This window comes from Micropterus salmoides, unplaced genomic scaffold (genome assembly GCF_014851395.1).
Source record: "Micropterus salmoides isolate LMB-PRFRI ecotype aquatic unplaced genomic scaffold, ASM1485139v1 Ms_hic_scaffold_7, whole genome shotgun sequence".
Taxonomy (NCBI): Eukaryota; Metazoa; Chordata; class Actinopteri; order Centrarchiformes; family Centrarchidae; genus Micropterus; species Micropterus salmoides.
This window is the reverse complement of record NW_024044459.1, coordinates 35452113-35474236: the sequence shown is the minus strand read 5'-3', so window position 1 is coordinate 35474236 and position 22124 is coordinate 35452113. Positions and strand designations below refer to the sequence as shown.

General features: G+C 37.9%; 1 protein-coding gene and 1 pseudogene across 1 annotated transcript; both read left to right on the top strand.

Annotated features, from left to right (window-relative positions):
- The first annotated feature begins 427 nt into the window (after positions 1-427).
- On the top strand, positions 428-15884 carry LOC119892340 (GTPase IMAP family member 4-like). The gene is made up of 3 exons (XM_038704536.1): positions 428-431; positions 8620-9447; positions 15853-15884. Exons 1-3 carry the CDS (start codon positions 428-430, stop codon positions 15882-15884), a joined length of 864 nt encoding a protein of 287 aa, XP_038560464.1.
- LOC119891519 lies at positions 12181-21882 on the top strand (annotated as a pseudogene).
- The last annotated feature ends 242 nt before the right edge of the window (positions 21883-22124 follow it).

The window sequence follows — 22124 nt, the reverse complement described above, 5'->3', positions numbered from 1 at the left end:
TATTGCTGTAGAAATGCGTTTGACTGAGGCATTTACATCATATTTAAACGCTGTGCATTAGTAAGATATCATCCATTTACATTTTCTAGTTTGTTGGGGAGGCTCATTGTCTGGGGAAAAAAAGGAAGAAAATGTGAAGAGGTGTTTAAAACTGACCAGAAAAATGAAAGTGACTCCATGTTTATATTATATTTTCTGAAACATTTAGAGAGAGGAAAGTGTGAGTGAATTAGTTGATCACCTTGTTGCTAAAGTTTGATGTTTATGAATGAGGGTTTGGAAATTCTTAGTAAAATGTTTAAGATGAAGCATGCAACTCAGTGTGCATCCTCCTCGTTAAATGAACAGCCTTTTAGTGTCATCAAACTTTGAAGCACTTTGCATGAAAATCATCAAGAGCTATACAAAAGTCAGTACAGGCCACACAATGGGTGAGTGACAGCCAGATGTCACACCTTGACACCGGTCTGCAAGGGACATTTATTTCCATTTCACCTTGAACAACTACTACAACCCAAGTCAAAGCCTTTGTGTAGTGTTTTAGCCAAACTGTGAATCTGTGAATCTCATTAGATTCTATAAAGTAATAGCATCATATAAACATTCAAACCAGCAGTGTTATTTGTGCTGGAGCTAGTGAGTCATAACTATTCTACACTGCACCTTTCAATTAAAAAGAAATAAAATAAGCCAAGTGCACACTCAGATTTCATCAATGAGCACAGCAAAGGGTCTGAAAAGGACCTAAAGAGGTGGATGCATAATCCGGCAGAACACATTTTGTAGGCTACATGCCGAGATTTGCATCTATTTCTTGCATGCAATTCTCGGCAGGCAGGCAAAATTCGGCACATCACTGGAGTGTAGCCACGGACAGGCATGGTCAGTTGGACCTGCCAGCCTAAAGCCCGGTTAATGTCAGGTTGCAGAATGCAGGCTGCCTTTCCTCTGACAGTCCTAGTTTTCAGTTTAGTTTTCGTGTGTAAAATCGCTGCAGTGATCAGACAGTCAGCCGCACAGAGCGCACCTAGACGCGGCGGTGGCGCACAAACAGAGTCACCCGGCACACCCAGGTGAAAAAAATATATACTTTATTGTATTTCAAACATATTGAAATTTTAAATAGTACATTTTAAATATACTAAGAAAGAAGCGTGTGTCTGTAAATATATGAAAAGTATACTAACTTTGAACAGACTTTAAAATAATTGTACTATAGTACACTTTCAAGAAATACATTATAGGCTATATGTAAAAAAGTGTACTATTTCAACTTTGTACACATATTTTTTGTATGTTTGAAAATGTATGCTCAAAATTATTAGTGTAACAATGCACTGAAAGCCTATTTTAAAATTAACCATTTTAATATGCTATAGTTTTAGTATATTTTAAATTACATTTGATTGTAATTACTAAGTTAACTTATTCATGCTTGTATTTCAGTGCGTTTATTTCTTCCAAAAATGCCCCGAAAGCCCTTTTATATTTTTCAACTAAGTACACACTGCAAAAAAGTGAGCTCTCAAAAACAAGGGGAAAAAGCATTAAAATGGGGGAAATATTACTTAAAATAAGCAAAATTATCTGCCAACAGAACAAGAATATTTCACTTGCAATTTAAGGACAAAAAAAACTTGAAACAAGTGAAATTCTCTAACATAAAAGCTGCCTGGTAAGAAAAAATATCTTGTCAGAACACAAAAAACATATAAAAAAGTATATTTTGCATTCAATTAAGATAAATCATCTTACTTAGATTTTAGTTTTTGAATTGCACAAACAGCTACTCGTGAAAAGTAATGTTTAATAAGATTATATTGGCAAATGTTAAAATACATCTTACACACAAACATGTCAAACAAAACACTAAACTTCAAAAGTACAGGTGCACACAAGAAAATCTGAGTTTTCTGAACAGTAAGAGATTTAAAACTGGAGCAGCCACTACATTATCTTTTTGCAGGTCACAGCTCTCACGCCAGACAAGTAAATGGTGGCTTCATTACATACAAAAACCGTCTGTTGTATGTTTTGAATAAATCTGCGGCAAGTCCAACCAATCAGTTTTGTTGCTCTCTTCCAGCCAATCAGAGCCAATTCCGCAAGAAGGAAAGCGGGAGTGTGCGCGTGCAAAAGAAACGCCCAGCTGCTTTCTTGGGAGGTAAAGGACTTAACATTATGTATTATGCAGAGAGTGGTGGAATAAGCATTCAGATCCTTTACCTAAGTAAATGCACCAATACAGCAATGTAAAAATACTTTAAAAGTCCTGCATGAAAAATCCCAACATTACTTAAGTTTAAAAAAAGACCAGTATCAGCAGCAAATGTAGTAAAAAGTATCAAAGTAAGTTTGTGGTTTGGTTCCAGGTGTTATATTGTGCATTGTCTAAAATATTCATCTTAAAAGTAACTAGTAACTGTCAAGGCTATGAAATAAATGTAATGTTAGTGGACTACAAAGTACAGTATTTCCCTCTGAAATATAAGTTAGTGTCCTCTTTCATGAATGTTACTTATTTTTAGTTGCTAAAATACTTGACACAAGTCAACCAATTATAATACCATAGTTAAGGTTAACTGGTGTGGAATTTAATTGATTATTATTAAATATTGTGCATAGTACAATTAAAATTCACATTTTTAGGATAATGCCAGCTATTTTTCTACTTTCACATTATAAATGTCACTGTCCAGGCAAAGAAGGCTGTTTTGTTACCCCAGACCTGCAGACCCGATCATCACACCAGTTCTGACGACGCCTTAACTTCCTGATATTGTAAGTCATACTTTTTTCTTAGCTGCTTGTTCTGTACTCTCTAAATTCTCAGACATAAATCCCTGTTTTAAGTTTCAGGGCAACAACTCGGGTTGAAGTTCAGTTTATCACCATTTATCTTTTGTCTTTGCCGGCATCCTCCGGTGTTCATGGTATTTAATATGTTACATGTGGATTATCTTGCACACCTCTGGTCAAACTACACTGTAGTGGGATATACAGACCAGTGTTTTCCAAAATAACAACTGATTTAAGCATATGTTTTTGTTATATTGCATGACCATGAGTGCCCAGGAGCTGGCTGTGCCCTGAGGTTTACAAAGGACATTATTGCAGTCCACCCTGATTGTGAAGTCGGGAAAGGGGGGCGGCCACCAGTAATTGTTTAATATATGTTCATGAACCGTAAACCATGGTAAACTCCCCGAAAGGTTATTATTACCGTACACATTTTAATTACCATGATAACCGGGTACTGTTAACCGCACTGCTATAATCTCACAGCCAACACTGTCCAGCGTCTCCCAGAAGCAGGCGCGCATGCGCAGAATGAAACGTGGGTTTGTTTGGGTCAATGACAACAGGCGGAAGACGCGCTGAGGGAAACTTGATTAAGGAAAATGACCTTACAGTGAACGCAGGGTGAGATAACTTTTAGCTTTGGTTTGTCTCTCTGACTTGCTAACAGCGTGTAAACTGAAGCTCTCGGTGTTGCTGCTCTTGTAAAAACGCTACACGTTGTTCTGCTGCTGTGTGCGTCGTGTGTCTGCAGAATCTATTCATCCCCTGCACAGATTAGTCAATTAGTCAAGCAACCAGCATCTCTAGAAACGCTGCAGACTGCTCTGTATTTCTGTCAGTTTTGGGGCTCATTGCAGTTTCTATCACTGTCTTCTAAAGACTTATTTGTTCTCATGTAATTGTCCACTGGGTCATTGTATTAACTATATAAAATAAAATATATAATCTTAATAATGCACACTTAGATGATTTTCATTTGTTTACAAAAGGGATTTGCTGTTATTTTATTTTTTATGCAAACAAAATAGCAATTGTATTTGTAGTTTTCAATATAAAACTTGTTGAAATGGTTTCAGTGTGTGTATCAGTACATTTTAATCTTTTTCTGCACATTTTTACAATACAGTGATAATACTGACAACCCTGATAATTTTGGTCACTATAATCGTGATATTAGATTTTCATACCGTTTCATCCCGAGTAGAAATATTGGCATACAATACAATTCCTCACTGCTAATCATTCAAAAATAGTATTGGTCCATACAGTTTTCCAAGGTAGTCTAATGGAACAAAATGTTGACCTTATCTCTTGCCTATTCTGCAGATCCTGCTCTTCAGGAGTTTCCACAGCCAAGTGCCTCTGATGTGCCAGACGCAAGTGTTATCATCAGCAGTTCAGCCAAGAAAAGGAACATAATGTTTCTGCACAGTGGTGCAACGAACAGGAATGTTTTTTTTTTATTATTGTATATTGTTCCACAGTGTTCTTATGAATGAGAAATGTGTTCAGTTTCCTACCGGAAAAATGTGACGTTCTCTTTTCATTAGTGAACTATATTTTTCATAATATATTTCTAGAAAGTGTACTATAAAAAAAATATGTCACAATTCTCAAGTGTGTTAAAAGTTGAATTGTGAAAATAGTTTGTAAACTATTTTATATTTACAGATCATACAATTCTTTGTCAGTATATTTGCAATGTGCTATTGAAAATGTAAATATATTTGAAATACAATAAAGCAACAAAACAAATTCCCCTGGAAAGTGCAGTAATTTAGCCTTCAGTATACTGGTAGCCTAATACATTTGCAGAACTGTAGTGTGTAAAAATGTAATATACAAAGTAGCATAGCAAAGTTATAATGAAGTATATTGATAATTAGTTGCAAAGTGTATTTTCTTATTAATTGGAATAAGCCAAAAGTATAACTGAGCATACTATTATTACAATACGAATAGTTTAATGGTAAGAGTATAGTCTAGTATATTTGTAAGACACTCAGAATAGATTTTTAATTTACTTATAACACAAATAAGGTACAGTTAATTTCCACTACTAAAGCATGTTTATTAGTACATATTAGCAAAGCTACAGACATAGTATCAATTTTTTCTGACTGGTCAATTTGTGGTCACTGTTTCATGTGCACATTGTCTATGCCAGTTGCAGCCACAGTTAGGTTTAATGCTGTTGTGATGCTTTTCATTGGTTCTCATGTTTGAATTTGCAGAGCCACCTATCTGCCAGTTAAATTTTCTCTGAAGCTGTCTTTAATATAGTCAGACGTTCACGAAAAAATATTGGAATGAAATTTGTAACTTAGTGAAATGTGTGATCAGAAAGAGAAAAAACATGGAAGAAATCATGAACTTACTGACAGAACATGAAGAAGAAATGAAGAATGTGGAAACTGAGGAGGAAAAGAAAAATCTGCAGGAAACACATGAGGAAAGTCTAAATCACTTAATACAGGAACTCATGAAACAAAAACATATCACTTTTAGAAAACGCTTGGTACCATGTTAAACATTTATTTAAATAACTGAAACTTTAAAGAGATTTCATTGTAATATTTTGCGGTGGACCACACTGTGATGGATACCATGGCCACAGAAATACTCATTGGTTGTCAGGTGTCTAAATCAGCAGCCAATAATATTAATCTGCAGGTCACCATAACAAGTTTTTGTCCCAGTCGATCATGTTGATCTGGATCTTACCTTAATAAAAATATTAAAAAACTTAATATTTGTTCTAATTAAATCTTTTCTTGTGTTTTTTCCTCTGTATTTTGGGCATTTGCTGAATAAAGCATGAAGTCAGTCCAGGAGCTGAGTGACTAAAAAAGGAGATAAATAGATGTAAATGTGACTGCTGCCTTGAAGGGAATGAGAGCCGCAGATTTGGCCCTGTGTCTGTGTGTCTGCTGCCCTCTGCTGGTTTCATGCTGCGCTCTCATTGGTTACTCCTCCTCTCCCTTCTAGACGTGTGTTGAACGTGTTGTGGATCAAACACATCTTAAGGGTTTTGGTCTCAGATCTCAGAAACCCGTCTAGGAGAGACACATTCTGACCAAGTGTTTTCTATAAGCCATATCTATGCTGACCAAAGATGTATTACAACATCAGGAAGTGGCCTTGGTATAAGTAAGTAGTATAAGTGTCTTCAAATGTAAGGGACAGAGTTTGATAAGTATTTCTTTATTATTTTTATGTAATCAATGTGTGTGTAATAAGCCAAACGTCTATCAAACTTTCAACTATTTTCCAAACTGCTGTGACTATCAGAAAACTAAATAATTGTTGTCATTAAACGTTTCATGTTGAATGGACCAAAAGTTCAGACGTTTTTCAGAAATTCTGCTGAGGCCCAGAACAACCTGCATTAGGCAGAAAATCACTCGGCCAAAGACTGAAGGCTTTAGAACCAAAGTGAAACATGACTATTTTTGCATTATTTTGAGAATTTATATTTATGTTATGAATATTCATTTTCATATTGTTCATTTTGTTGAAGAAATGTTTAATAAAATGGATTGATAATGCCAATAAAAAACATTTTGAACAAGTATACGGTTGGGTTATTTTTGAAACTGTAAATAGATAATAACTAAAATGAAAATGTAATTTATAAATTTTTTGCAAAGACAAGGACAAAATAGATTTGCAGTTACATATTTACAAGGTTATAGTCACGAATATTTAATAAGAACGAGGGAAACACAAAAAATCTAGTTGTGTTACTTTCAACCCAACTGATGAGGTTGAAAGTAACAATGTGCCGTTATGTTTAAAGTGAAATTATACAGAAGTCATTCAACATTTGTACAAAATACCACCTGATATTGATAGACCACACCTGTGAGTTAGTGACCACAGCAAAAATATATCACTGTCTGGAACCTAATCTTTTAAAATCAGGTAAATCAAATAAACAGTGTATTTTGAAATCATGAATTGTTTGGGGTGTGGCTAACTGCAAAAATAACTTAACTTGTGTACTTAAAACATGGCTTGTGTGCTGGTAAGCTTTACCTGAGCTGTTACCCTGTGTGGCTTAGGCCATCACATATTCACCGTCTGGGTGAAACAGCACATCTGCCCCAGTCAAAGAATTAAAGTCTTTAAATATCAAATAACAACACCAACAAAGAGTCAGGACGTTAATTCCTCTGCTCTCTCTTTGTCCTCTAATTTTATACCTCCTCCCTCTCTGCTGGCTGACCGATCAAACATTTAGTCACCAGGTTATATTAAGATTTTAAGAGGGATTAAGACACTGACCCCAGTTTAATTCCTCATTTCCTGTCATCTTTCCACTGTCTGTAATAAAGGAACAAAACAAAGGTTGTTTCCTGTAACTTTAAATATTATTATCCAACATGTTAGCGCTGAAATAATAAAGTTTTTTATGTTTTAGTCAGGTGTTCGAACCCAAAATTTGTGATCCAAGTTTCACTGATGAGAAAGTAACTAATGGATTAGATCTTTTTACTTTAACACTGTAATCAGCAGTAGTAGTTAGACATAATGATGTAATAATATATGTGGAGATTTTTTTAATTAAGGGAGAAAGTTTAAGTTGAGGAAATGAAGAACAGTTGAGCCTTTGGTTTCGGCGGCCGCACTGCAAGAAGAGAACAAAATCATTAACATCTCAGTTCAAAGATAAATGATGAGAGATAACGGACTTAAATCAAATCCTGAATAAATCTCACAGCACACAAACACCACATGGCTGCAGTGGAAGAACAAACATCAGGAGGGAGCCAACATATCCAGCCTGTGGCGCAGCAGGTATACTGGGCTGCCCGTTTATTACAGGGGTTCAATCCCCGGCTGCTCCTGTCCACATGTCAAAGTGTCCTTGGGGGGACTCTGAAACTGTCAGCACCTTCAGGATCGCTCGCTGCCATCGCTATGTGAGAAGCTGAAGCAGAGGCTAACAGGAAATGCCTTTGGATTAAATGCAATATAAATCTAGTCTGTTCAGCAGTTCATTGTTAAGAGTGGAAGTGATGCAGCTGAGTGTGTTTCCTCTCTGGGCAGGGCGTCTTATTCTGTTGATCTCCCTGCAGAGGTGTGGTCAGGTGACCCTGCTGCTGGGGATCTCTGACATTATGAACTCTGACTGACTTTCTGTTTCTACACCTGTGATTTAGTCACTATTTAACATCCTTTGTTCATGTTTTCTTTCTGTTATTTTGTCCACCTCTTCAAACTTTTGAAACATGAACACTGAAAAGCTTCAAGGTGCTTTATGTTAAATGTCATATTGATAATGATGTTTAATCTAATCACTACTGCAGGGTTTCATTATTATTCTGACTTAAATCAGAGATAACTGTTTCACTGGAGGTTTAAACTTGTCCTTTGCTTTAAAGTGTCAGCTGTAAAGAGTGAATCAGCTTCAACAGACAGAAAGTTAATCAGCGAAACTACAACACATAAACACATGATGGGAAATATCAATAATACAGTGAATATCCAGTATACTAAGCTTTATAAAAAACGTTTTCCTGCTCTTCTGCTTTTTTAACTTCCCTAGTTTCTTACTTTCTGTTTCACAGCTGATTGTATCACAGCAGAAAATCCAGCAGGTGAGTGAACTCGAGCAAAACTAGATTCATAAAACTATTAAAGTCAAAGTATTTTCTCTGTGTAGTTGGTGGGTCAGTGGAGCTGATGATAGAACTGCAGCAGGTTCCAGATTCACATTATTAACTGTAAAATCATCGAACTTCCTCCCGTCAGTCAGCTGTTCTCATCAGACTGGGAATATTCAAAGTAAATACAGTTCTTTTGATTTTGTAGGTGATGATGAGGAGCAGAGCCCAGAGAGTCTCAGAATTATACTGATAGGAAAGACTGGAAGTGGAAAGAGCTCTACAGGAAACACCATTCTAGGAAGAGACCAGTTTAAAGCCAAATCAAGTCAAACATCAGTCACCAAACTTTGTCAGAAAGCACAGAGTGAAGTGGACGGTCGTCCGGTCGTTGTGGTCGACACTCCTGGTCTGTTTGACAATAGTTTGTCCCATGAAGAGGTTCATGAGGAGATGGTGAAATGCATCAGTCTTCTGGCTCCAGGACCACATGTCTTCCTGTTGGTGTTACAGATCGGGAGATTCACAGAAGAGGAGAAGGAGACATTAAAACTCATCAGGGAAGGCTTTGGGAAGAATGCTGAAAAGTTCACCATCATTCTTTTAACTGGAGGAGATAAACTAAAGCAGGATAAAGTGTCCATTGAAGAATACATTGAACATAAATGTGTTAAGAAGCTGATCTCTGACTGTGGAGGAAGATACCATGTGTTTAATAACTATGATGAAGAAAACCACACACAAGTCAGTGAGCTGATAACCAAGATTGACACCATGGTGAAGGAAAATGGAGGCAGCTGCTACACCAATGAGATGCTGCAAGAGGCCGAGGCAGCTATAAAGAAAGAAATGGAGAGAATCCTGAAGGACAAGGAAGAAGAGATGAAGAGAGAGAGGGAGGAGCTTCAAAGAAAACATGAGGAGGAAATGGAAGAGATGAAAAGAAGAATGGAAGAACAGAGAGCAGAAATTGATCAGGAGAGACAACTGAGAGAAAAACAACTTAGAGAAAAAGAGGAGAACATAAAGAAGGAACGTGAGAAGAGAAAGAGAGAACAGGAAAAGAGAGAAGAAGAAGACAGGAAGAGAAAACAACAGGAAGAAATTAAACGACAGGAGTGGAAACGAGAGGTTGAAGCTTTGGAGCAAAATATAAGATCAGAGTCAGAATCAAAGGAAACCATTGACAGAAAGCTGAAGGAGAGCAGAGAAGAGATGAGAAAAGAACGAGAGAACTGGGAGAAAACACAAAATGAATGGTGGGAAAAACGATGTCAAGAAGACGAAGAGAGACGACAGGAGGAACAAAGAAGACTTAGAAAACTTCAAGAAGAATATGAACAGGAAAGAGAAAATTATGAGAAGAAAAGAAAGGAAGAGGACAGAATCAGAAGAGAAAGAGAGGAAAAAGAAAGAAAAAAACAGAGAGCAGCAATTGAAAAGGAGAGAAAAGTGAAAGAACAAGAACTTAAAGAAAAGGAGGAGAGGATAAAGAAGGAGCATGAGGAAAGAAGGAAAGAACAAGAAATGAGAGAAGAAGAAGACAGAAAGAGAAAACAACAGGAAGAAATTAAACGACAGAAGTGGGAACGAAAATGTGAAGCTTTGGAGCAAAATATAAGATCAGAGTCAGAAACAAAGGAAACCATTGACAGAAAGCTGAAGGAGAGCAGAGAAGAGATGAGAAAAGAACGAGAGAACTGGGAGAAAACACAAAATGAATGGTGGGAAAAATGAAAACAAGAAGATGAACAGAGAAAACAAAAGGAAAAAACAAGACAAGAAGTGGAGAGAATCAGAAGAAAACAAGAGGAAAAAGAGACCCATAAGACAGAAATGGAGAATCTGAAGAAGAAATACAGAGAGGAGGCAGAAAGAAAGCTGAGTTTAATGAATTCAAAAAGAAACACAACATTGAGTTTGCAGCTCAGAAGAAACAGTTTTAGAACTAAATGATAAATAAATTCATAAATAATACGGCACTTTTTACCTGCCGTGAAGAAAAACTAAGGAAAAAAATAAATGCTCTACATTATGGTAAGAAGTGAAAAGAGCGTATCGGCCCACTTAAAGCACTTATTCTGTGGAAAAGAGGAGAATTAAAGATCCAGATGCTTCACAAAGGACCTGTTCACCCAGGCTCTGATGGGGAAGGCTGTAGAGCAGGAGAACATTAACACAAGGCTTAAGGATTTAAAAAAATAAACTGATATAGGAATAGATGAGAGCTGAGAGTGTCTGAGGATGGTGCTGATTTGGAAGACTGGCAGTAAGAGTGAAACAGGAAACACCATTTTGGGTAAAGTGCATTTAAAATCCATTTTAAACAAACTCTTTTGTATATTTCTTTTTGAAATATGTATTTATGTTAATTATTTCTTTTGTAAACTTAATTGAAAATAATAATCAGCTATTTTGATAATCAATTAAAAGTTTGAATCCATTTTTTCAAGCAAAAATGGCAAAATTGCCTAACGGTAGAATTTGCTGTTTGTCTTTGTTCTTTGTCTACATGATAATAAAGAGAAGCTCTGTAGATTTTGGACTGTTGCACAAAATAAGTCAAATGAAGACCTCCACTTGGTCTGAAGGAAATAGTGATTTTTAAACAGTTTTTTTAAACTTTTAATCTCACATTCTTTAGCTCCAACTTGTCTACAAACACAGAAGTAGACCATAATGGATCTTATAATAACTCTCCTTATAATGCCTTTTCCTCGTGACCAAATGCAAAAGATTCCTCTACCCGAAAGATAGAACACCCACCCACTTCAGAAAACTGAGTTTGTGTACGCTTTCTCTCAGTTCTAAACTTCGTCCCTGTATCAGGAAATTGATAATTTCCTGGCCATTGTTCTAAATCTGGCCCAAAGTTTTGGAGGCAAATATCTAAAGGTTCCTGAATCGATCTCAGGTTTCGGCAGGAGCTTGGCCAGTTTTGAGGGCACAGGCAATCTCTAACAGGATATGATCATTTAAGGCTGTGCCTGGCTGTCGAAGAAACTGTGGATGTAAAACTGAAAGAAGAGCACCGGCTTAACCTCTGGTGGGAGGACAAAGCAACTGCAGCTGAAATAGCTCAGCTGGGAGAGCATTAGACTGAAGATCTAAAGGTCACTGGTTTGATCCCAGGAACTCGGCCAGTTTTGAGGGCACAGGCAATCTCTAACAGGATATGATCATTTAAGGCTGTGCCTGGCTGTCGAAGACACAGTGGATGTAAAACTGAAAGAAGAGCAACCACATTACTACACGCACTAACTAGTAGTTTAAGTACAGATAGATTATTTCACCTTCATACACTGTGCAAGCCAAAATAGCCTAGCGTCAATATCATCATGTTAAATATGTGTGCGGTGCACTGGGCTCTGTGCTGCTCAGAGAGCCAAGATAAAACAATAAGACAAGATGTATGTGCGAATGGACCTTCATGTGTGTTTTGTAAAAACCATGACTTCACCTGGAACATACCATACAGGGACAGTACTGGCAGCATCACAGCATCATACAGGGACAGTACTGGCAGCATCACAGCATCATACAGGGACAGTACTGGCAGCATCACAGCATCATACAGGGACAGTACTGGCAGCATCACAGCATCATTACACCACACGTTAACTGTAGCCACACATATTAGAGGTTATTTGCTCCTTCTAATTTAGGAAACCGTGAAAAATGCTATTTAGGTAAAAGTATATGTTTTTAATGATGAGGGAATACAATCAAAATATTTGCTTTAAAGCTCAAGAGTACCTGTGCTGCATTATCTCAGAAACATTATCCTATGCTAGATCGGCCTCTGGTGGGCAGATGAGGCAACAGCGTTTTTATAACATAAAAACACATGATAGGAAATATTAATAGTACATGAATACAGTGATGATGACGTTGAGGTTTCGCATTAAATGTGTTGATTTGTTTTTGGTTCATGTGTTTGTGTTTCTTAAATATGAACAGATGTGTTTAGAGTCCAGTTTTAAAAAGTAAAATGTTCGACGGCTGTTTGTAAATTAGACACTCAGAGCAGGTTGTCCCCGAACTCCAGAAGTCGGACATGATCGGGTCAGACACGCAGTGGCTGCTGGGAAACGAAGGCCTACTTATTTCTTTTTTACTTTCACTTCATGATTGTGTCGCAGAAAGAAACCCAGCAGGTGAGTGAATGCGAGCAAAACTAGATCCAGAAAACTATTAAAGTCAAAGTATTTTCTCTGTGTAGTTGGTGGGTCAGTAGAGCTGATGATAGAACTGCAGCAGGTTCCAGATTCACATTATTAACTGTAAAATCATCGATCTTCCTCCCGTCAGTCGGCTGTTCTCATCAGACTCACAGCTTGTTATTATCACACTAACTTCACTAACTGATGGTTTGTGTGTTTTGGTCTGAACCGAGAGTCCTGATCTGTTTTCAGTCCGTGTTTCAGCTCTAAAGTCTCTGAAATGAGGAGATTTACTGAGAGAAAAGTTTGTGTCAACATTTAGGCGGAAGCGCGCTGAAGACGCCATTTCAGATCACGAGAGGAGACATGACTAGAGGGTTATCTTATTATTATTGATGAGATAGTAGCATTAATAAATTAAGATCAATATAGGCCATTTTTCTTGCACAAAGATTTAATGAATGAAAACATGAACTGCTGTTTTGTCCAACTGGAATAAATATTATACTAGTGGTGAGCTGTATAGTATACTGTTACATAGATTGACAATGCATAGGCCTATAGTAAAATTAAATCAACATATTAATCTATCAACAGTATACTATTAGAGTAAAAGTTAACTTTGTATCGAATGTTATTATAATAATATAAATACTAATACACTAATTTACACTAGTTTCTCCTCCATGTTGTGGAAAGAGACTCTGCTGTGGAAAGATGCAGATTTCCACTGCACAGGTTTGTCAGTATGTGCTCCTTCTAGCCTCCTTCTAAAACTCAGAGTTTTATAGAAATATATTATTCTAAACAAAGATTTTAGGTAGAAAGGTAAATACTATATATTGTTGATCCCATCAGACACAAACCTCTCAGCTCCCGCTGCTGTCAGCCGACTGCCAACAGGTATAGCCTACTTGTATTTTTACCGGGATGGCACGGTTCCACCAGGTTGGTCTGTTGAATGCTGGACCTTTCTGAATATGCAGAAAGTATTGAACATGAGCAGATAAGTTATAGTCTTTCCTATATGCTCATTTATTTGTGGCGGCATGCCACAATATCAACGCTGACCGCAACATATTGATTTTCGATTTATATAATAACTGAATTAAAACGGATTAATTTATCACTGAGATGAAAAGGGGCCACAAACACATTTAAATAGGTTACTTCCCCACAAAAGAGGAGGTAAGACTTAATCATGTGTGTTGACTCAGCAGGGATGATATTAAATAAGTTGATCTACAGGAGAAAAATATTTAAAAGCAATAAAGTATGCCTGAGAGCCTCACTAGATTATAATCTGTTATAATTATATATTTTGAAATGTGACCTGAATTTTGTGTTTCCCTTTATATAATAAGACATTTTTACCATAAATTGGAGCACAAATTGGAGCACAAATTTTCACGAGAAAGTCTGAGCACATTGTTCAGTCTTCTCCAGAGCAGCCTTTACTGCCAGTTAACAATCTGAGGGGTCATCAGTCAGATGAACACCAAGCTTTATTTAGACATTAAACCTTTCATTCACAAACACCTCAGAAGAAAAAGCTTCTGATATTCCCTCTGTCACGTCACAGAATACCAACAGCAACTTCTAATGACATTTTCTCACATCTGATACAAATCAGCAGACTCAGAGCAGGACTGAGTTCTAACATATCAAGCATGTCCCACAAAACAAGCAACACGCAGCATTAAATCAATCTGTGTACACACGTCCCTCACACTGTCTTAATGAAACATAACCCACCAAATGAACAGGAACATTAACTCCATCCAGTTACCATCGCATATTACACTCAGCCTCCAAGAAACAGATACGGTGACCAAGTAAACAGCAGATTTCCCGCAATACTCAAGTTTTGTGTCTATAATTCCTTTAAATACATTGCACATTGCACAAAATAAGAATTATCAGTTATCACGAGAGGAGGAAATACTGTATGGTTTTACTGTAAATGTGCAGTAGGCTTATAAGGAAATCAGTGTAATCAGTGTGCTCTCTTTCTGTCATTTTTATTACTTTGAAAGAAGCAAATGCCTTTCTCCCAGCTGCAAAGATAAATAATACATTTTTAATATCTAAGGCCTTTTTAAACACATTTAAGAAACATGAGCATACTTCCACGATGGAGTGTTGGTGGTGTATAATTTCTTTTTCTAGTAGCTTAATTCTTCACCTTATTTTAGCGCTTGCTCACCTTTTGAGTCTGCTCCCTTTCCCTTTAGTTCTCATTTCCCCGCATACCTCTGCTGCAAACACACTTGCTTGCCCTGCCTCTTCCTGTCTCTCTCTCTCAGTATGTGTCTGCTCTGCTTTTTTTTTTCATCAGCAGTACGTTTTATAAAGTTGCCGAAAAGAGACAGAACTCGTTTTCTGGACTTCCACTCGATTCCATTTTCAGCAGCAGGTGCACCAAATGTGGAGAAAGCTTTTTAATGATATAGCCTATCAAAACGAAACCAACCTGGTAGCTAAGCAATGACATCTGCACTGGTTCACTGTCACTTTGCCTGGTCCGTGCTTGTAAAATATCCACAGTGCCCTGTATCGTAACAACTCTGTGTTTCTCTGCAAAATGCTAAAATGGGTCTCCAAATATATATACCTGGGCTTCACTAAGATCAGAAGAGCTGATTATTATAGTTAACATCAGTACTGGAAATGTAATCACTCATCCTCAGAAGAGTGTTCCTTGGTACACAGCTTGTATTCATCACAGGATCATCAGCTGAGCAGGAAACAGCTTTTCGTTCATTCACACATTATAGGCCATCCTACTGACAGACGGAAACACACTCTGACTCTCTGTCAGCTTTATATCAGTGACTTAGATAAATGTGCAGTTATTGTAGTTCAGTAAACATTCAAAAAAAGTATCATTTATTGTAGGAAAGGGACATCTATCTGATATGAAGCCATGGACATGGTTTTGTTTTGAGTGTTAAATCTCTGAACTTTATGGTCACCATTTTTCACATGTAGGTTAAGCTTTTTTTGTGGTTAAGCTTTATGTATTGAGGAAGGCTTTACTGATCTCTAGATCTCTTCAGTGAGACTTGTGAAATTACAAGGTGACAGAAAAACACTCACCATGTATTATATAGGATATTGTAAAACAATAACCCTTAGAGGTAAACATCAGTCCTTAGTTTTAGGGAAATTTTACACGTCTTTACACTGTTGTGTGCAGTAATCAAACTGGGCTCCATGTTGGCCTAAAAAAACATTTTTTTAATGATGTGGTTAAGATTTCAATTCTACCTCTTTAGGTTCTCAGACCCAGCAGTTGATCTTCTGTTGAATTCGTCTCTGATTTTTCCAGCAGAGTGACATCATGGCGGCTGCACCATCAGGTGAGTCCAGTCAGATCACATGTGTTAGTCTGGATAACACTCTTATCTCTCTGTCCACATACACCGATCAGCCATAACATTATGACCACTTGCATAAAATTGTGTAGGTCCCTCTTTTGCTGCCAAAATAGGCGGTGATCATTGAGACATAAACTTCCCTTCTCTGAAGGTGTGCTGTGGCATCTCTCACCAAGACTTTAGCAGCCACCTTCTTTCATTGCTCCTTGTTCCAGTTCTGATGCCCACGTGCACATTGTAGGCACTTTTGGCAGTGGACAGGGGTCAGCATGGGCAACCTGACAGGTCTACGGCTGTGCCGACCCATACGCAACAAACTGTGATGCACCATTCTATCAGAACAAGCATTAACTTTTCTAGCAGTTTGACCTACAGTAGCTCGTCTGTTGAATCGGACCACACTGGCCAGCCTTTGCTACCTATGTGCATCAATGAGCCTTGGCCGCACCTGCTGTCAGTGGTCATAATATTGTGGTTGATCAGTGTATTATACAGATAACTAAATAAATAGCTACATCAATAAATTGCTCAGATGTTTAATCAGGTCTGTTACTTTTTACTCCAAAGTAAAAGTAATAATATGACTTTTCTTATTATTGGGTATTTAAAGTAATTAGTTACGATACCTGTTCTGTTACTATAGCCTATTACTTTCACTACCCCACTATACCATCCTAAAAATTTAGCCAGAATATTTCAGAAATGAATTCACTTTATTGGGACAATAATGAACCTTAGGAGTCAACAATAAGTCAAACTGAAAGCACTGCAGCCCCTCAAACCAGATGATGCTGTACAGAATTGGCTATGTACAGTATAGCTGTATTAAAAAATAAATTAATAAAAAACAAAGCACTTTTAGAAAGGAGGATGTGCTTTTACAGAACATAACCTATAATGTTTCTTAACACCACTAGCTGAAATAAAACATAAAGCAAGTCACTCCCAACTGTCCAAAGAATGCCTATCTCCCTCGTTCTCCTTCTTCCTTAAGCTGTTCGGCAAGCAGCCGAATTGAACAACATAAGGTCTGGCTTCTCTACTTTAACTGCCCCTGACCTGCCGCGTAATTGCACATACACATCAAGGACAACAAAACAAAAAAACGTTCTGATAACACAATAACGCAGTGTTACTTGGATTAGTAACTGTAATATTATTACTGTTTGGAAATAGTAATCCCTTACACTACTAGTTCATGAGAAAGTAATAATACTAGTTCTAGAAGGATCTTGCTCTGCTGCAGCTCTCAGGTCTGTGTTTCATTATGTCCAGATGGAATCTCTGACTGTAGGGTGACTTTCAGATTGGGCCTCATTTTTGAGACCGCATGAAAACCTGAAGTGTTACTGTCACAAAAAGTCTACTTTAGATTACATGATTAAGTAAATAAGTAAACTAATACTGTGTCCTTTCAATCACAGATGGTCAGCGCCCTCTGAAGCGCATCAGAAGCTACGAGCTCCTGCCTCCTAACAGTGAGTCAAACTTAACTGTGTTATCCTGCTGTTTAAGAATATGTATACATTTGCAGTGAGTGAGGTACTTATCTGTAAGAAGTAACTGACCTGAAGTTAAACAGTAATTAAACTGTAAATGAATACATGCAAGTCTGCATTTATCTTTTTTCCACCTTTTCTAAATCTTTGTTTTTCAGTGTCTGAGCTGAGGGTTGTTCTGCTGGGGAACAGCTGGTCTGAGAGGAGAAAAGTGGGGAACTTCATACTGGGAGTGACTGGATTCAACACTGAGGTGGAACCAGACCGCTGTCTGAGAGTCAGTGGACCATTGGAGGAGAAAAAAATAGTTGTTATCAACTCTCCAGATCTGCTGCATCTCAACATCTCTCAACACAAACTAACAGAACATGTAAAAACCTGTGTGAGACTCTCTGATCCTGGACCTCATGTGTTCCTGCTGGTTCTACAGCCTGAAGACTTCACTGAGGAACACAAACTGAGGCTCTGCAGAGTCCTGGAACTCTTCAGTGATCGATCATTTGATCATTCACTGGTTCTGATATCAACACCCAGAGAGGAGAGTCCAGGTTTGATGGAAAAATACATGGAACAGCCTCCATTAAAAGACCTGATCAGAAAATGTCGATACAGATACCTGAAGCAGAAGAACCTTGAACGTCCAGAGCTGTTAACACGCTTGAGTCAAATCGTAAAGGAGAACAATGGAGAGCATGTCAGCTGTGATATGTTTGAGGACACAACAGCTACTTTACCAGCTGATCATCAAAGTCCAAAACAAAAGGGAACACACACTCTAATCATGGATGCTGTTAAAGCTACTGGTAAGTGCAGAAACATTTCTGACAAGGCAATGAAAACGTCTTTGATTAAATTAAAATATTAAACTGCAAATTAATAATGTCATCTTTTTACAGGACTGGTTAAAAAAATCACTGCACATTTCTCAGAGAAAAACCCTCATGGTAAGTAATTTCATGCATACTGTACATGCATTTTATAGGAAATGTGAAGCAGGCTTTTCTTAGAAATATTAAAATGTTCTTATTTAACATACAGTGCTGTGAAAAAATCTTTAGGCAGGTGTGGAAAAAATTATGTAAAGCAGCAATGCTTTCACAATTTCTACATGTTAATATTGATATGAGTATATTTATCAATTAACAATATATAAAGGGAAAGAAGAGTCCAGAAGAGTCCAGAAGTCCAGTAGAACAGTATATCCAGTATATCAATTTCATGTTTCTGACCCCAATATAATCTTTTCTAAAAAGTTTTGTTTATGTAAAACAGCTGTATATAAACAGAATTAGCAGGAGATTGAGTCGGTATATTAAGTAAATCTTTAAACCCATTATTTAGTATTTGTAAAATCTTGTTTTAGTTTATTAGTTGAGATTCAACAGTTTTACAAATAGGGCTTAGGGGTTTAGGCACAAAAAACATCTTTGTTACAGATGCTCTATTGATAATCAGTTAAACATCTGCAGACAAACAGTTGAAATCTAACAAATACTCTTTAAACTATCTGTAGGTGGACTAACCAAAGTTTTACAAAATGTTGACACTATGCTTAGAACATCGGCTCTGAAGAGATCTCCTCATGTCAGCCAAGTTTTCAGCCTCAGAGTGAGTTTGTCATTTTATTTTTCTGTGTTGTATTACAGCATCTGAATTCAGGATTGTGCTGCTGGGAAAAAGTGAGGACAAACAGACAAAACTTGGTAACTTCATTATCGGAGACCAAGATTTTATTTTCCAAAAACCTTCCCCAATCACTAACTTTGTGACCAATGGAGAGTGGAGAGGAAAAGCATTAACAGTAGTGAAAACTCCAGACATCTGCAGTCTGACTGAGGAGAGAGTGAGAGAAGAGATGAGGAGGTGCATCAGTCTTTGTCCTCCTGGTCCAAATGTTCTGCTGCTGTTAGTGAAGCCTTCTGATTTCACTGAGGAGAACAGACAAAAAATGAAGTTCATCCTGAGTTTTTTTGGTCAAGATGCTTTTAAACACTCAATGGTCATCACGACGCATGAGGGGAATATAACACATAGCTCTGTCAGCCAGCTGCTTCAAGACTGTGGAGGAAGACACTACAAGATGTTAAAAAATGACCACCGAAAGTTAATGGACAAGATTGAGAACATTGTGCATAAAAACAGAGGAACCTTCCTCACCTTCACTGAAGAGACTGAACACATCAAACCAGCTTTAAACCTGGTTCTGTGTGGGAGGAGAGGAGCAGAGAAGACTTCAGCAGCCAAGGCCATTTTAGCTCAGACAGAGTTTCATTCAGTCTCCAACTCATCAGAGTGTGTTAAACATCAGGGAGAGGTGTGTGGACGTTGGGTTTCCCTGGTGGAGCTGCCTGCCTTGTATGGAAAACCTCAGGAGGCAGTGATGGAGGAATCACTCAGGTGTATCTCCCTCTGTGATCCTGAGGGCGTCCATGTCTTCATCCTGGTCCTACCTGTGGGTCCCCTCACTGATGAAGACAAGGGAGAGTTAAAGACCATCCAGAACACATTCAGCTCTCGAGTCGATGACTTCACCATGATTCTGTTCACTGTGGAGTCAGATCCTGCAGCTCCAGCTGTTGTTAACTTTCTAAAGGAAAACAAGGACATCCAGGAGCTCCGTCAGAGCTGTGGAGGAAGAGATGTTGTTCTCAACATCAAGGACGAGCAGCAGATCCCAGAGCTGCTGGACATGGTGGAAAAGATGAGAGTTGAAGGATCCAGATGTTTCACAAAGGACATGTTCACCAGGGCTCAGATGGAGAAGGTTTCGAAACTTAAAGCTGAACTGCATGATCTAAAACATAAAAGTGAGATGGGAACTGATGACAAAGTTCAGAACAAAGAGCCTCTCAGGATGGTGCTGATTGGGAAGACTGGCAGTGGGAAGAGTGCAACAGGAAACACAATTTTGAACAAAGTACATTTTAAATCCAGAGCCAGTCAGAAGTCGGTGACCAAGTTTTGCGAGAAAGCATCAGGAGAGATTGATGGACGACCCGTTGTTGTGGTCGATACTCCCGGCTTGTTTGACACGACTCTGTCCAATGATGACGTCCAACAGGAGCTTTTGAAATGCATCAGCATGTTGTCTCCTGGACCTCATGTGTTCTTACTGGTGCTGCAGATCGGTCGATTTACAGGGGAGGAAAGAGACTCTGTAGAACTGATCAAGAAATACTTTGGCAAGAATTCAGGAGATTTCATCATCGTTACATTCACCAGAAAAGATGCACTAAAAAATCAAACATTTGAAAGTTACATAGAAGAAGACTGTGATGACTTTGTAAAAAAACTGATACATGACTGTGGAGACAGACACCATTTCTTCAATAATGAGGATCCAAATAATCGTACTCAGGTCAGCGAGCTGCTGACAAAGGTTGAGTCAATGGTGAGGAAAAATGGTGGCAGCTGCTACACCAGTGAGATGTTCCAAGAGGCCGAGGATATAGCAATAAAACATAAAGTGGAAATCCTGAAGGAGAAGGAAGAAGAGATGGGCAAAAAGAAGAGCTTGAACAAAACCATGAGGAAGAAATAGAAGCGATGAAAAGAAGAATGGAAGAACAGAGAGCAGAAATTGAACAGGAGAGAAAAATTAGAGCAAAGCAACTTAAAGAAATGGAGGAAAAAATAAAGAAGGAAGAGGAGATGAGAGCGAAAGAACAAGAAATGAGGGATGAAGAAGAGAGGACAGGAAAACAACAGGAAGAAATTCAGCGACAGGAGTGGAAACAGGAACTTGGAGTTTTGGAGAAGAAAATAAAGTCAGAATCAGAGAAGAAGGAAACCATTGACAGAGAGTTGGAGCAGAGCAGAGAGGAGATGAGAAAGAAACAAGAGGAGTGGGAGAAGGAGAGGAAAGAATGGTGGGACAGACGATATCAAGAAAACGAACAGAAGCGACAGGAAGAAGAAACAAAACGTCAAAAGCTTCAAGAAGAATACAAGCAGGAAAGAGAAAAATCTGACAACAAGAGAAAAGAAGAAGATCGAATCAGAAGAGAACAGGAGGAGAAGGAGAGAAAAGAATTAGAGGAAAACTATAAGAAAAAACTGGAGGAAATGAAGAAGAAATATGAAGAGGAGGCCAGAAAACAGGCAGAAGAATTCAACGAGTTCAGACAGAAATACACCAAAGACTTTACATCGTTGGTAGAGAAACACATGGAGGAAATATAGGAACTGAAGCAAAGACATCAAACACAACTGCAAGAGACAGAAGAGCAGCGTAACAAACAGTACAATCAGTTAAAAAACCTCTCAAGTCACAAAGAAAAAGGACTGAAAGAAGAAATGGATGTCTTGAAGACAAAGCATGAACAAGAAATTCTGAAACTAAAACAGGAATATAAAGACAAATGTATCATCCTCTGATCTCCACGGAGTTATTAGAATATGACTCAACAATTAGGCCACCAGGAAACTTCAGACAGTCTCTGTCTTGGTAACGATGTTTTATCAAGATTTCTTCGTGATATAGGACTTGACCTCAAACTTTTCATTTGGTTGCTATAAAATATGGTGCTGTAGTGGACTATGTTATACTGGAAGTGTGTTACTATTTTATATCTGCTCTATTTACATAGAATATACAGAATATTAGAAACTCCTCTGAATATAAGGCAGTGTTCAGTGTGCTGCCGTCACTAGCAATGAGTCCTCCTCAAT

Excerpts from the sequence above, each read along its gene's own strand:
- LOC119892340 (XM_038704536.1), top strand. Across the intron at positions 9,448-15,852 it reads GGAGAACATAAAGAAGGAAC|GTTCTCAGACCCAGCAGTTG; the intron begins GTGAGAAGAGAA and ends CTACCTCTTTAG.